This window comes from Patiria miniata, unplaced genomic scaffold, assembly GCF_015706575.1.
Source record: "Patiria miniata isolate m_02_andy unplaced genomic scaffold, ASM1570657v1 HiC_scaffold_1, whole genome shotgun sequence".
NCBI classification, from domain to species: Eukaryota; Metazoa; Echinodermata; class Asteroidea; order Valvatida; family Asterinidae; genus Patiria; species Patiria miniata.
The window spans coordinates 27,003,997-27,019,716 of NW_024037047.1; the positions used below are offsets into that span (position 1 = coordinate 27,003,997).

Here is a 15,720-nt window from a genome sequence, read left to right on the forward strand (position 1 = left end):
GACCTTGGATTTTCGCGTGGGGTTTTGTGAACCGCGTTTCTTGTGCTATGGCTGAGGCGGAGGCTGGCCTGGTTGAGCGCCTTGTTGCAGGCCTGACTGAGGCCATCAAGTCAAATCATAAGCCAACCACGCAACGAGCGATTAAATTAGCTAGGTTTAATGGCCGTCCAAGTAGGGCAGGGGATCCTACCATTCTTGAGTGGATTGATGAGGTTGATATATATTGTCAACAATGCCATATCCCTGACAAAGATAAAGCGCAGGTTGTCTATAATCACTTAGGGGGGTTGGCCCGGGATGAGGTTAAGTGTAACCCGTCAGTGAAAGGCGATTATAAGGCCTTGATAAGGCTACTTAACAGGCAGTTTGGGGCAGACGAAACTGTACAGTCGTTGCAGAAGTCTCTATATGAGCGTCATCAACTGGAAGATGAGTCCCTCATGGACTATTCACGGTCTCTCATTAGGCTTTATGATCGTATAATCGAGGCTGGGAGTGAGGGAGAAAAAGAAGGATTGAAGGGACTTAAGGATAAAGTCCTCATTAATCAGTTTGTAGCTGGGGCCAAGAACCAAAGCATGCGCTTAGAGCTACGACGTCTTGAGTTGGCCACACCAGGGCAAAGTTTCAGTGCGCTGCGAGATGCTGCTTTAGACCTATTCAGGGATATCGATAGGCCAAAGGTCAAACGAAGCCAGGTACGCCAAGTGGGCGTGGCACCGTTTGATGATCCTGATGAGGAAAATCAGGGGGGTTTGAATTGTGCTAATGATGTAGTTGAGGTATCAGTGGAGGGCGTGGCCGTTCGTACTCCTAGTGGGGGGCAGTTTCAAAAAGTGATGCAACAGCAAACAGAAATGATGAAGTGCATTAGGGATCAACAGGAACAGATTCTAAAACAACAAGAACAGCTCACAACCTTGATGGAACATGTGATCAAAGGGTCAGATCCAAAACCATTTAATGTTGGTCAAGGGGGACGGCGCGTGGTGTGTTTCAGATGCAAGCGCCCTGGGCATATCAAGGCTAATTGTAGATTCGGTGGTAGTGGCCAAAGTTTGACAGCTAGCAGTAAGTCCTCTGGGGGACAGGGGCAATCGGATGGTGTGGGGTCACCATGTGATAAATCCACGGTTAGTGGTGAGTTAAACACAAGTCCTCCATCACTGTAGGCCAAGTGATGGAGGGAGTCTCTGAAATGGCCTCACCTGGGGACAATGTGCATTGTGAAAGGGGGGAATTGTCTGAGCATTCGGTAAATGAACTTCTTACTCGCCTGGTACATAAAAGCCCTTCAGTTAATGTGACTTTAGCTGGAGTTCCGGTAACTTGTATACTAGATACAGGAGCTGAAACCTCCCTTATGAGCTCATCTTTTTTTAGCAAACATTTGTCGGATAAGATGAGTGGGCCCGAACCAGTGGGCCGGTACCTGCGGGTATATGGGGTAGGTCACTTAGAGCTGCCTGTGGAGGGATATGTGGAGGTCCCAATGGTGGTGCATAACCACACAGTGATGGCACATTTCCTAGTTGTGAGAGACCCATCACAGTGTGGGGTGGGGGGCCGGAAGAGCCCAGTACTAATCGGTTGTAATGTACTAGAACTGTTGAAGGGCATAGCGATTGACTCAAAAGTGCAAGATGCAGAAGCTTTGAGTGTTGCTCTGCAGTGGTACCGTCTCGCAAGAGAACCACATGATCAAGATCGACACAAATTTAATAAGGGATCAAAGAATCCGGTGTCTGTGCGCACTCGTGGGCAACCAATGACTGTCCCTCCCAGGCAGGTGCAAACCATTAAATGCCAGATTAGAGCCCCAGTTGAGGATTTCAGAGACAAAATGATTCTTGTGGATAGTCATTTGACAGAGAGTGGAGAAATAAATGAGGGGAGCGAAGGAACAACAAACGTTTCCCCAACCCTTAGGGTATACAATTCTTGTGGGATTACTGATGGTCGCTTTGTAAATATTCTAGTTGCTAATCTTGGGACCCAGGCATTGGTTATTCCTCCCCACACAAAGTTGGCACAAGCTACTGTGGTATCCTCTGAACAAATTGGGCTGGAGGAAGAGATAAGTGCATTACAGGTATCTGTGCATGAAGTTTTGGTTGAAGACGTAGGTAGTGGCCATGTTGAGGTTGGGCCAACGCCCAAGTCTGATGTGTCAGTGGACACATCAGAACCTTCCTCACAAGAGACTTTTGTGTTTAGGGATGGAACCCAATACCAGTTACCCCCAGGATTAACCTTTGCTTCTTGTAGTTTGGATGAAAATCAGAAAGAGCAGTTGGTGCGGCTAGTGCAGAAACATGACACAAAATTCTCTAAACACCAGTATGATGTAGGCTGTTGTGATACGATACCTCATGTAATTCGTACTGTAGACAACATACCCATTGGCCAGCCTTACCGTAGGATTCCACCCAGGGATTTGCAGGAAGTGAGGGAACTCCTGCAACGACTACTAGATCAGGGCATCATAAAGCGCAGTGCGAGCCCATATGCGAGCCCGATTGTACTTGTTCGAAAAAAAGATGGGAGCCTGCGATTATGCATTGATTACAGGCGCTTAAATGCAAAAACGGTGCGCGATTCGTTCCCCCTCCCCCGCATAGAAGAGTCCCTGGAGGCACTCCAACGTGCCAAGTATTTCTCCTCCATGGATTTGGCTCATGGCTACCACCAGGTAGTTATGGATCCTAAGTCCGTGGAGAAGACTGCATTCAGGGTGCCTTTCGGACTGTTCGAGTTTACCCGTATGCCATTCGGGCTAGTCAATGCCCCTGGAACGTTCCAACGAGTGATGGAGATGTGTCTTGGGGACATGAACTTGTCAGAGCTCCTCATTTACTTGGATGATATACTTGTGTACTCGTCCACTTTTGAAGAGCACCTTCAAAGGTTGGACAAGGTGTTCACACGCATTGGGGAGTTTGGGTTGAAAATAAAGGGCAAGAAATGTCAGTTTCTCCAGGATCATGTTTCATTTTTGGGCCATGTGGTAAACAGCCAGGGAATATTGGTGGACAATGACAAAATCCAAAAGATTAGGGACTGGCCTGTGCCACAGAATGCAGAGCAGTTGCGATCCTTTTTGGGGCTTGCAGGGTACTATAGGAGATTCGTCCTAAACTTCTCCCGTTTGGCAGCACCGCTACATGCAATAATACCTCCAGTTCAGTGTAAAGGGAAAGTGCGGAAAAGTGTCCGAAAGTTTGAGTGGAGCACTGAAGCACAGGGAGCCTTTGACTCGCTCAAGTTGGCCCTCACTCAGGCCCCAGTGCTTGCATATCCAGATTTCTCACGTGCATTTGTTCTCGAAGTTGATGCTTCTCTACAGGGTTTGGGTGCATGTTTGGCACAAGACGATTTAGAAGGAAAAAGACACCCTGTTGCATATGCCAGCCGTGGTCTGAGGGGGGCGGAGGCTAATTACCCAGACTATAGCTCATTCAAATTAGAATTACTGGCTCTAAAGTGGGCTGTCGTGGATAAGTTTAGGGACCATCTCTTGGGGGTGCCCTTTACCATACTCACAGACAATAATCCACTCGCACATCTGCAAACCGCCAAGTTAGGGGCAAGTGAATTGCGCTGGGTGGCGCAATTAGCTGCATTCAATTTCGATGTGAAGTTTCGCTCGGGTCGTAGTAACCGGTGCGCGGACGCGCTTAGTCGCTATCCTAGTCAGAGCACTGCAGAGGTAGAGACAATCATGCAGAGCAAGGTCCACTCTTGTGCAGTTCCAATCCATGTTGCTGCAAATGCAGCCACTGTTACGCAGTCTGGTGGAGACGCTCCTCCAGGAACTGCTGGTCCCCCAGGGTTGTTTCCGTCGTGGTCATCGGAACAAATGGCATCCCTCCAAAGGGATGACCCAGAGCTGGGGTTGGTGTGGGAACTGTGGGACAAAAGGTGGACCCCGGGAGAGGTAATGCCTTGTGAGTTTACTACTTCACCAGAGTTGAAACTGTGGCTTGGACAGTGGCCTAGGTTTGTTGAAAGGAATGGTGTTCTGTGCCGGAGGGTGATGGACCCTGTACTTGGGGAGATTTTCCAAATTCTCCTACCCAAATGTCTGCAGCTTAGGATAATGAAAGGTTGTCATGATGGCTGGGGTCACCAAGGGGTGACCCGTACCTGCTCTTTACTGAGGAGGAGAGCGTACTGGCCTCGAATGACGGCGGATGTCCGTCGTCATGTAAACCGCTGCAAACTGTGTATAATTGCTAAGGCTTCACAGCCACAACCTAGAGTCCCAATGAGGCATCTAATGGCATTCCGACCACTCGAAATATTGGCGGTGGATTTTGTCAAAGTGGACAGGGGCCGTGGGGGTTACGAAGACATCCTCATCATGACGGATGTTTATACCAAGTTTTCACAGGCTGCACCCTGTAGGGACCAGTTGGCTGTTACTGTAGCGAAAGTCCTTAGGGACCAGTGGTTCACCAAATTTGGGATACCCAGTAGACTTCACAGCGATCAGGGACGCAATTTTGAGGGAGAAATCGTGAGGGAATTATGTTCATTGTACGGGATTAGAAAATCCCGTACCACACCCTATCATCCGGAGGGAAACGCGCAAGCAGAGCGTTTTAATCGTACACTGTTCGGATTGATTAAATCCCTCGATGAGCAAGACAGGCACAAATGGCCTGACCTTGTTTCCCATTTAGTTTTTGTATATAATGCTACCCCCCATACAGCAACTGACATTGAACCGTATACCCTGATGTTCGGAAGAGAACCACTGATCCCTCTGGATCAAATGTTGGGCAGAACTGACTCAGATTGGGGACAAGAATTTGTTAGGGAGCAATCTCAGATGTTGAACCGTGCCTCGGAAATTGTGAGGGATAAAGTTGCTAAGAGGGCAAGTCAAAACAAGGCAGCATACGATGCTAGGGGGCGCACAGCAGTGAAACCAGTTGTACCAGGCTCGCAGGTACTCATGCGCAGATGTGCATTTGGGGGCCGTCACAAAATTCAAAATAAATACGAGAGCGATCCGTATATCGTGGTGTGGGTAAATCAGCAAGGGGATGTGTGTTCCATTCGACCGGCTAAGGGAGGCGAACAGAAGACAGTAAATAGGAAATATTTACTACTAGACCCTTTAGCAGAACCGGAGTCTGACAGTGGGGAAGAGTCCGAGGAGGATTCATTATGTGATGTTGTCGTGTCTGACACGGGTTGCTTGCCAGGCCGGCCTCCAGCTAATGGCTCTAGGGAAGTAGGGAGTGGAAAAGTAGGGGAGCCAGCTCAAGTCACTGGCTCAAGCTCTTCTGTTCCACTAAGAAGATCCGAAAGGGTGACAAAGGGGGTACACCGAAACCCATGTCGACTTCCCCGGTCAGCATTACTTTGAATTTGATAGAATCTTGTGTTTACTGTGAGGTGACGACATCAGTTGGTGGATGGGTGTCGCTGGGGGTCTGGAACGTTTTGGGAGAAGGCTGGGGTATCCGGTTCTCTTAAGACCGACCAGATCCAGCGCTGCTCATTCGTACGATGTCGTCGCAGCTTAATTTTCACAATGTCAGATGACAGAGTCAAGTTAGGTAACTGGTATATTTCCTATATGTAGGGGCCCAGGTTGGCTCTCCTTTTTATTCATGTTGTATTTACTATGAGTTTTGTGCTATTTGGACATAGTTTTGTTAAACGCCTTAATAAAAGGAGAGGATCTTTTTATGTAGCTTTGTCAGGTGGAACGTACGAGATTAAGTGTCTGGGGGAAGGGGGTCTCACTATAGACCGAATAGAGAAAAACCCTCGACGGTATTTGAGACCACTTGGTATGATATCACCAAAGGTGCTGGTCCTCGACTTAGGAACTAATGATCTCTGTGCAAGAGAAAATCAACCTGGGATGGTGCATGCCTCCTTATGCAATCTTATTAACGAATTTCCTAGGTGGAATATCAAACCTGAGGCTATTGTATTTTTGCCTGTGCTGGCCCGCACTGGGGCCATGCGAAGCTCACAAGTCTCACTTGATGAATTTAATGCAAGGGTTGAAGCATTTAACAGGTTGTTGGAGGGTTCCACATTTGTAGAAGATAGATGGTGGGTGTGGAAACACCGGGCCTTAAAGAACCCTGAGTACATCCTGGATGGTGTGCATCTGAACCCTGCAGGCATGGCTCACTATGAAAGAACCCTCAGACAGTTGATCAAGTTTTTTGAATTCAGGATTCTGTGATTATAGTAACTTGTTTGACGTTGCTAGGAGTGACGATGTGTTTGTCCTAACTCAAAGTTTGGGTATTGCTATAAAAGTTCAGTTAAGATTTTGGAAAGAAGGGTATATTTATATTGTATATGAGACCCGTCACGACGGAGGGCCGTTTAAGTTATACCCTGCCAAAATTAACATTTTTGTGCTTTAATGAAAGAAAATGTAATGAGCGTTAAAATGATGGGTCAGACAGCTCAACAGATAGTATGGTTTTAGAGTTATAACAATGTATGTAAACAGAGCCAGATTGGTCGCATTATGTTTTCTTGTTAACTGATCCCATTTTATTGCTGTTTTAAAAAAAAGTGTTTTCCTAAATTGATCTCCAGGAGTAGATCACCAAAAGAAGGGGAGAGATGTAGTGATTAGAAATTATTTATTTGCTTTGCCCGTTAGGTCAAATGAGGGCGCTGTTTAAGTTAACTGGTCAAACTTCCGCGAATTTGTTGAGGGGTTATGAGGATATAGAAATAGTACGTTCATCAGCCAAGTAAGGGGATATTTTGACGATAATAGATAACTAAGGGGTTCTATCTCTCATGAAGTGCTGTATTCTCAGAAGTAAATTTCTGTTATTGTAAAATATGTGAATGTAGGATAGAGCAGATGATGTTTTTATCGTGTGCGCCTTAATACTAAACAACTGTTTACGTAAGCGGGTTTGGCGGGCACTGTCTCCGAGGTCTGCGTTTCTGACAGCTGCAGAAAGCTTGCTTTAGCAACTATTATCAGACCAATTTAGCCTGACAGCCGATGGCTGGAATGTATTACTAGACACCAGAGGAAGGAGAGACAGCCCTGGAGCCCGTGCACTGGCTGGTATGGGACAAATTGAATTATTTTCATGTTATTTTGGGGGTTTTACTATCAACGAAAGTGTAACTTCCAAGACGCCGACCGGGTCAGAGGTCACATGTCATACATGTATGTTAATATGGGAAAGCTGTTGTATTTGCAATGGAGTTCTTTGTATGGGTTGGACTATGTAATTTTCTAGGGTTAATTTATTACTTGTACTCATATGTATTGTGATTAATGGGATACATTCACATGTATGTGAAGTTATGTGAGTTTATATTGATTTATTTTTAATGTATTTGATTACTAGGTTTTTTTGTGATGAATGGGAGCAGAAACGACTAATAAATTTGATGTGATTGAATCATCACCCCTGAACCTCGACTCCACACCGAGTTTCACTACAGTAACATATCTGAAACAGGCACAAGTCGTTATGTTAGAATGCACTTTGCACGAATTCCCCTTAATGTACCTTGGATTCAAACTAACTATACCAGTCAACTCTTAATGTAGTTATATAAACATGAGGATGTGCTCAATGTTTTAATACATAGGCCTATATACGATGATTAAATCAGCTATTAAATCAGGCGTGTGGGCTAGAATGGGGTACTTTGTACATGTACCCCGTAAACTGACAGTGACATGACTCATTTAAGTATACCGCCATTTTGGAAGTATATCATTTAATTGTTTTCTGATCACGTGTTATAAAGCTTTGAGGTCAAATATCTGTCACGTGTCTCATGCCACGCGTTTACAGATGCTTGCTTCACTTCGTCGGTCACTTAGTGGTGCTGCAAAATCTATCCTATGCGTCACTTCGTGATGCACCCCATGACTTAATTATATGCCACGTGACAAACCTAACTAACCGAAGGATGCGATATTCTTAAATTACAACGATCGGTCGGACAACCGATTCGATTTTTGTCGGTCCCATAACACGGAGCTTGCTGCCGTTGAGAGTTTCGAACCAGTTATTGTTTTGAAGACAATCAATAGTCAATTGTCTCTGATTATATATTAACAGAGTTCTAGTTTCAGTTACCGCCCTTTCTCGGTCGCTATTGACCTAGCTTGTATACCCTGTACCTTGTATATAGATCAAACTTCCGAACGGTCCACTGAAGGGACTAAACTGTAAGTTTCGTTTTGGTCTCCTCGGTTAAAATTTCGAAGAAGGTCGGTGCACATAACAGATACCCGCAAATGCATAGAAGACACAACAAAACGACATACCGGTAGTATATCGTGACACGACTTCCTGCATTAAACCAGGAAATATGTTTTAATAATTATTCCCATCGAACGTTGGGTAAATACAAAAAAGAATGTTGGACTGTGAAAATAGAGCCTGCAGGGTAGTTCCTTTGGAAAGCAGTTTTCTTTGGTCCTTTGGGAAAGCAGTTTTCTTAAACTGAAATGGACTACCCTCGTTAAAGATTACAATAAAATAAAATTAAAAAGTTCCTGTATTCATCCTTAGATTTTGAACCCATACAACTGCACATGGGTCGGGTCAGAACAGGTAAAGTGCATATCAAATACAGGGAGAGTCAAACAGAAAGTGACCTGGATTACTTTGTTTTTCTCTTAAAAAGCAATCGAATTTGATGGACCAATTAAGTATGTCTTAAAAGAGCATGTTCTTCCACTCATGTGAAGACAAAAATACTGAAATCAATACATGTTTTATATCAGAAGTTATGTATGTTTTATAATATATAATAAAAGAACCCATTTCCATAGCTTTCCACGTAATGCCATTGTAAGCAGCTATTGAGCTTAGTTGAGAATTACAGATTACACACTGGCATTCAAATGCAAATGAGTGTTCATTCATTTTGAGTCAAGGCTGAAACCTTATTTGTACAGTTCACTGTCCGATTTTATGATTTGAATATGAGGAACAAGTCATTTTTTTTTATTCTGAAATATTGATGGCGATTTTTGTCTGTTTACCCATAGAGCTATATAGGACCCACATATACACGTATGGATTACCTTTGCAAGTTTGGGTTTTTTTTCATGGTGGTGGGAAAACGTCTATGTTTCATTGTATTTAATGGGTATTCATCAGTCGTAGAATGGTATATGATCAGTGGTGAACAGCTGAATTTTGCGTTTTATTTATTAAAATAGACAAAACTTGAGAAATTTATAGGCAAGACATTTTGCCAAAAATTGTCTCCCAGGAGTGTATGATATGCCTGTGAGGGCAGATATTGACGTTGGTTTGTAATATTCTTGAGCTGTTGCAGCTATATATTGAGCCATCGAACAATATACCCCAGATAATCATATACTGCTCAAAATGTGTACATTTGCAAATGTTTAATACTAGAGTTTATCAGCAAGAATGTAAAGTCAGATGCAGTTATCATTTTGTCGTGCATGTTAATTTGGAAAGGCTTTTACACCTGATTATCACGATCGATTGTATATATGATTTGAGCGATTACGTATGACATTGTAAAAATAATAATCGCTATCGTTTTGAACTTTGAATATAATCATTGATACATAATGAATAAAAGCCGATTACGCAGGGAAATTTGGAGGAAATATAAGATCTGAGGGTTTTGCCAAAAACGAAGAGTTACCACAATTATCAAGTTGATTTAGTTTTTAAAAAATGTTTGTTTTTTTAAACGTTCTTTGTGGAGACGATAAATCAAAAAAAACACATTGCAAATTTCGTCCAATGATTGGTCGTGATATATGACACGACATGTTTAGAAACTGACGGGAATCGTTGAAGAATCAATATAATGTGAATTAAAGAAAATACAGTGTATTAATCGCAAAAAAAAAAATCAATCCGAACACAAGTCAATTCATTTGAACAAAAATAAAACACAATAACTAAAAAAAAAACACACACATTGCATTTGTGGAGAGATAAATCAAGAAAAACACATTGCATTGAATTGAAATTTCGTCAAATGATTGGTCGTGATATATGACACGACATGTTTAGAAACTTGACGGCAGTTGTTCAAGAATAATTTGAATATGATTTAAAGAAAATACAGTGTATTTACCGCGAAACAAATCAATCCGAACACAAGTCAATTTTAATTGAACAAAAATAAAACATTCTTTGTGCAGACGATCAATCAAGAAAAATACATTGCATTGAATTGAAATTGCGTCCAATGATTGGACGAAAACCAGAGGAAGGTTGGGCGATCTCGAGAGCCCAATATACCGCCCAATCCAACCGCGCAGTGTGACTGAGCAATGCCATTGCCAAGAATAAGAGTCAGCCGAAATGATCCAATGAGCACGGGGCGCTGTTCCGCCTTCCTGGTTGCCGCAAGATCACGGGCATATCCGCTCTGTACACAGCGCTTGCCTTATGGTAGTCGTTAAAAAAGAAATCATCTCTTCACAACGCATTATTACATCTAAACACACTACTAAAGACACAAGTGGCTTAGTGGAAGAATAAGCGCTGACACCTTCTTTCCACATTTTGGGACTTTTGCTTGGTAATTTCAAAAGCTTTATCTGAAACAGAGACTACATCTTGTTGTCTGGTTCTAAAACTCGGTAAGTGTGCAACTTTTTAAACGAAATTTTAGTCAAACCATGTTTGTTTTAGTTTACTTTAGGTCTGCATTTGTTAAAGTAACTATTAACGAGGCGTTGTTGAATGGCTACCTTATAGAAATGATACCTTCGATACCTTCAAAGAAATGATTGACAAGGAACACTTTGTTTTCCTCACTCAAAAACGTTTTAGGCGAATGGGTTGGTATGTTGCCCGATATCAGTCAGCGTATGACAGGCGCGGTTCTAGAACAAATATTTGTGGGGGGGGGGGGGGGGGGGGCTAGCACGGTGGATCCAGAATTTTTTCAAGGAGGTGTGCTGAAATGTTGACCGGTTTTTTCCAGACACTTAGGCCTCCGAAAATCAATAGGTGGGGGGGGGGGGGGGAATAAAATCCTAAAATCATTCACACTATATTAACTAATGCACCCTTGTCGACGGATATGTCTTCTTTAGGGGAGACCGTTCGCATGTACATCACAATCCTTCTTTTTGCTAATGCAATTTTTTTTTTACGGAATTTATTTTTGGGGGGGCTAGACAAAATTTTTGGGGGGCTACAGCCCCCCCTTGCCCCCCGTAGAACCGCGCCTGGCGTATGAACTGCCTGTATATGCAGGTATGAACTGCCTATATATGTATTGACAAATTCTCCCCAAAATTGTCATATATTTTACCTGAATTAACCAACTAATCAGAAAATATATCACTGCATGTAATGTTATACCCAAGTTTATGAACGGTCATGTTACCATTTCTTATTGGAACAGCGCGAGAGTATAAATACGAACATTGTTCCCCAAAATGGGAGTGCTGCAATTTCGGCCATAAACAATGTTTTGCAACTGTACAGTGACATTCGAAGAGGTTCCGTCTCCCGAGTTTTGGTGGGATTAATTTTGCCTATTGTGTATAACAATGGAAACTTGATCGGTGTGTGTGAAACGATTCCTTTGCGACTTTCAAACCCCAAAGAAACGTCATACAACTTGACTATAGTAATCGAAGCGAGTTGGCGGATGTTTGTTTGTTTGTTTGATTGGTCGTGGTAAAAGATACAAAACATGAAATGTAATCCAATCTCAATGCAATAGAAATCGTATCGAGGCTCTCACCTAATTTGTTTTTTTTTCCAAGTAGATCATGCCAAATGTGAAAAAATGCTATTAGGCATGACACAGGTGAAACAAACACATTAGCATCTTTCGCGTGATATTTAATATTAAACTGCAAACAGTGGTGTATCCAGAGGGCGGGGGGGGGGGAGGGGTCCCCCCTCCGGTGGATATTTGGGAATACCTTTTTTTCAGTAACTATTTCTACTCATGGTTAGAGAGTTCTGACATGAAGAAAAAAAAACAAGCTCCAAAACCATTATAATGCGCCATGAAAATCAGCATATGTCCGGAGAAACGAACATGGCTACATTTTTGCGCGTATGTGCGAGTGCGGTTGCCCCCCCCCCCCCCCCCATCTTCCCGACATCAAAAGCTGGATACGCCACTGACTGCAAATGTCTAAACTGGGACACTTTTCCGAAAGTCTGCATCGCGTTATCACAACATGTTGTGTAAACACTGTAGTGTAACCCTGAAACTCCATTCCCTAAACCTAACTCTCTATTCTCACAGCTCCGTATAACATCCAAAAACAAGGAGCAAAATGGGCGACGCAACGATGGTATTTTCCAACGATACTTCAACTGCAGGTGTTGCCGAATCTTCGTCGGCAGTTCCCTGGATGGACAACTCAACCTTCACGGCAGCGAGTACTGAAGCAGGGCCGATGAGTAAATCCCTACAGACCTACCAAGAGAGGGTAGTAATCGCCGTACTGTGGCTCCTGATCGCCCTGATTGATATCATCGGTAACACCATGGTCATCCTCGCCGTGGTGTTCAGCAGGAAGCTCCGCACGTCCACCAACGTCTTCGTGGTCAGTCTCAGCGTGGCCGACCTGTTGACCGGCCTGGCGCTACCCATGAGCGCCGTCGGCCTGCTCAGCCCAGGAGACACTTGGCCGTGGTCCACCGAGACACCGTGCTACCTGGCCGGCATGCTTCTGTACATCAGCTCCTGGGCTAGTCTCTACAACCTGGCCTCCATCGCTCTCAACAGGCTGATCCTCATCAAGCGCCCGATGACCCTCTATCATAGTCTCTACACAAGGCGCAACTTGGCCATCAACGTGGCAGTTTTGTGGTTCGTTGCCATCGCCATAATGGTCGTGCCACCTCTCTGTGGCGTCGGCGGCTTCGGCTACGACGAGCAGCATCACACCTGCAGCGACCTGGACACCCATCGCAAGGCCAAGACCTTCGAGAAGATCCAAACCTTCCTCGGCTATCCCATCCCACTGATCATCATTGTCACCTCTTACACCCTCATCTACCTACACGTCCGGCGTCATTTCAAGGCCCAGAGGTCCTTGCGTGGTGGCATCAGCACCAGCGACACAGGCCCGGTCTCTAGCTCAAGCCGCTTCCAGGTATCCGACAACGCGGCTGTCTCGAAGACCTCTCAACAGGGTCGAGCCTACCGCCAGCAGCTCCAGATCACCAAGAATCTCTTCATGGCCGTCTGTGCCTTTTTCGTCTGCATCACTCCGTATTGCGTGGCACTCTTCATCCCCAATACCGACCGCTACCTGTTGTTCCTGGGCGTGGTCTTCACCTGCAACAGCTGCGTCAACCCGATCATCTACGCGTCCAAGCATCCACAGTTCAAGAAGGTTTTGCGCCAGATGTTGCAGTGCAAATACTCGCAGATTGAAGAGCCTTCTGACGCGTTGAAAGCCCTGATGACCTGCTGTTACAAAGCGTAACTGCATTATGTAACATATCTGAAACAGGCACAAGTCGTTATGTTAGAATGCACTTTTGCACGAATTCCCCTTAATGTACCTTGGATTCAAACTAACTTTACCAGTCAGCACTTAATGTAGCTATATCAACATGAGGATGTACTCAATGTTTTAATACATAGGCCTATACACGATGATTAAATCAGCTATTAAATCAGGCGTGTGTCATGACTCATTCAAGTATACCGCCATCTTGGAAGTTTATCATTATTTTTTTTTCTGATCACAGGTTATAAAGCTTTGAGGGCAAATATCTGTCACGTGTCTCATGCCACGCGTTTACAGATGCTTGCTTCACTTCGTCGGTCTCTTAGTGGTGCTGCAAAATCTATCCTATGCGTCACTTCGTGATGCACCCCATGACTTAATTATATGCCACGCGACAAACCTAACTAAACCGAAGGATGCGATATTCTTAAATTACAACGATCGGTCGGACAACCGATTCGATTTTTGTCGGTCCCATAACACGGAGCTTGCTGGCGTTGAGAGTTTCGAACCAGTTCCTTTTTTGAAGACAATCAATAGTCAATTGTCTCTGATTATATAGTAACAGAGTTCTAGTTTCAGTTACCGCCCTTTCTCGGTCGCTATTGACCTTGTATACCCTGTACCTTGTATATAGATGAAACTCCCAAACGGTCCACTGAAGGGACTAAATCGGAAGTTTCGTTTTGGTCTCCTCGGTTAAAATTTCGAAGAAGGTCGGTGCACATGACAAATACCCGCAAATGCATGGAAGACACAACAAAACGACATACCGGTAGTAAATCGTGACACGACTTCCTGCAACATTAAACCAGGAAATGTGTTTTAATAATTATTCCCATCGAATGTTCTACTCCATACGTTGGGTAAATACAAAATGAATGTTGGACTGTGAAAATAGAGCCTGCAGGGTAGTTCCTTTGGGAATAAAAAAAAAAAAGTTCCTGTATCTATCCTTAGATTTCGAACCCATACAACTGCCCACGGGTCGTGTAAAAAAACAGGTAAAGAGCATATTAAATACACGGCGAGTCAAACAGAAAGTGACCTGGATTACTTTGTTTTCTCTTAAAAGCTATCGAATTTGATTGACCAATGAAGTATGTCTTAAAAGAGCATGTTCTTCCACTCATCTGAAGAAAGAAAATACTGAAATCGATCTATGTTTATATATCAGAATTATGTATGTTTTATATACTAAAAGAACCTATTTTCATAGCTTTCCACGTAATGCCATCATTGGAAGCAGATATTGAGCTTAGTTGAGAATGAGAGATTACACACAGGCACTCAAATGCAAATGAGTGTTCATTCATTTGAGTCAAGGCTGAAACGTCATTTGTACAGTTTACTTTCCGATTTTATGATTTGAATATAAATATGAAGTCATTTTTTTTATTCTGAAATATTGATGGCGATTTTTGTCTGTTTACCCATGGAGCTATACAGGACCCACTTTAATTATGGTTGACCTTTGCAAGTTTTGGGTTTTTTTCGTGGAGGTGGGAAAACGTCTATGTTTCATTGTATTTAATGGGTATTCATCAGTCGTAAAATGGTATTTGATCAGTGGTGAACTGCTAAATGTTGTGTTCTGCTTACTAAAATAGACATAACTTAGACATAAGTTCACAGTTACTAGTCAATAAAATGTGTACATTTGTAAATGTTTAATACTAGAGTTTATTATGCAAGATTGTAAAGTCAGCTGCAGTTATCATTTTGTCGTGCATGTTAATTTGGCAAGGCTTTTTACACCTGATTATCACGATCGATTGTATTAAATGAATTGAACGATTATGTATAACATTGTAAAAATCGCTATCGTTTTGCTACTTTGAATAACTATAATATTGATACATAATGATTAAAAGCCGATTACGCAGGAAAATTCAATGAGGAAATATAAGATCTGAGGGTTTTGCCAAAAACGTACAGTTATCACAATAATCAAGTTGATGTATTTTTTTTGTCGTGATTTTGTTTCAAGTGGAAACACCACAACTATGTCACAATTTCCTTTTCCTTTAATAAACACGGATCCCCAAAGTTGGCCGGCCTAGCGTTTACGAGTGTGTAATTATGAACAGCATTTCCGTATGTGTGACCTATATAAGATCTGGGTCAGATACTCTTTTATTTTGTCATCCAAAACAAAGATGAGACTTCCCCCTCGAGGCATTGTGTCGCATTTGGCCTGTGACTATTATACAATAACAATAGGGCCGAAGTCTGACAAAGGAAAGAACGTAGTCTGT

The 15,720-nt window shown here is 43.2% G+C and overlaps 1 protein-coding gene and 1 long non-coding RNA gene across 2 annotated transcripts; both read left to right on the forward strand.

The window, feature by feature from the left end:
- Positions 1 to 4,732: 4,732 nt before the first annotated feature.
- Positions 4,733 to 7,437, forward strand: LOC119727269. Its single transcript, XR_005270933.1, has 2 exons — positions 4,733 to 7,069; positions 7,359 to 7,437. It is a non-coding gene; the product is annotated as an uncharacterized LOC119727269 (long non-coding RNA).
- A 2,751-nt stretch (positions 7,438 to 10,188) lies between these two features.
- LOC119727277 (5-hydroxytryptamine receptor 2A-like) lies at positions 10,189 to 15,720 on the forward strand. Its single transcript, XM_038199135.1, has 2 exons — positions 10,189 to 10,609; positions 12,244 to 15,720. Exon 2 carries the CDS (start codon positions 12,275 to 12,277, stop codon positions 13,433 to 13,435), a length of 1,161 nt encoding a protein of 386 aa, XP_038055063.1. The 5' UTR covers positions 10,189 to 10,609; positions 12,244 to 12,274; the 3' UTR covers positions 13,436 to 15,720.

Excerpts from the sequence above, each read along its gene's own strand:
- LOC119727277 (XM_038199135.1), top strand. The coding sequence starts at position 12,275 with ATGGGCGACGCAACGATGGTATTTTCCAACGATACTTCAACTGCAGGT.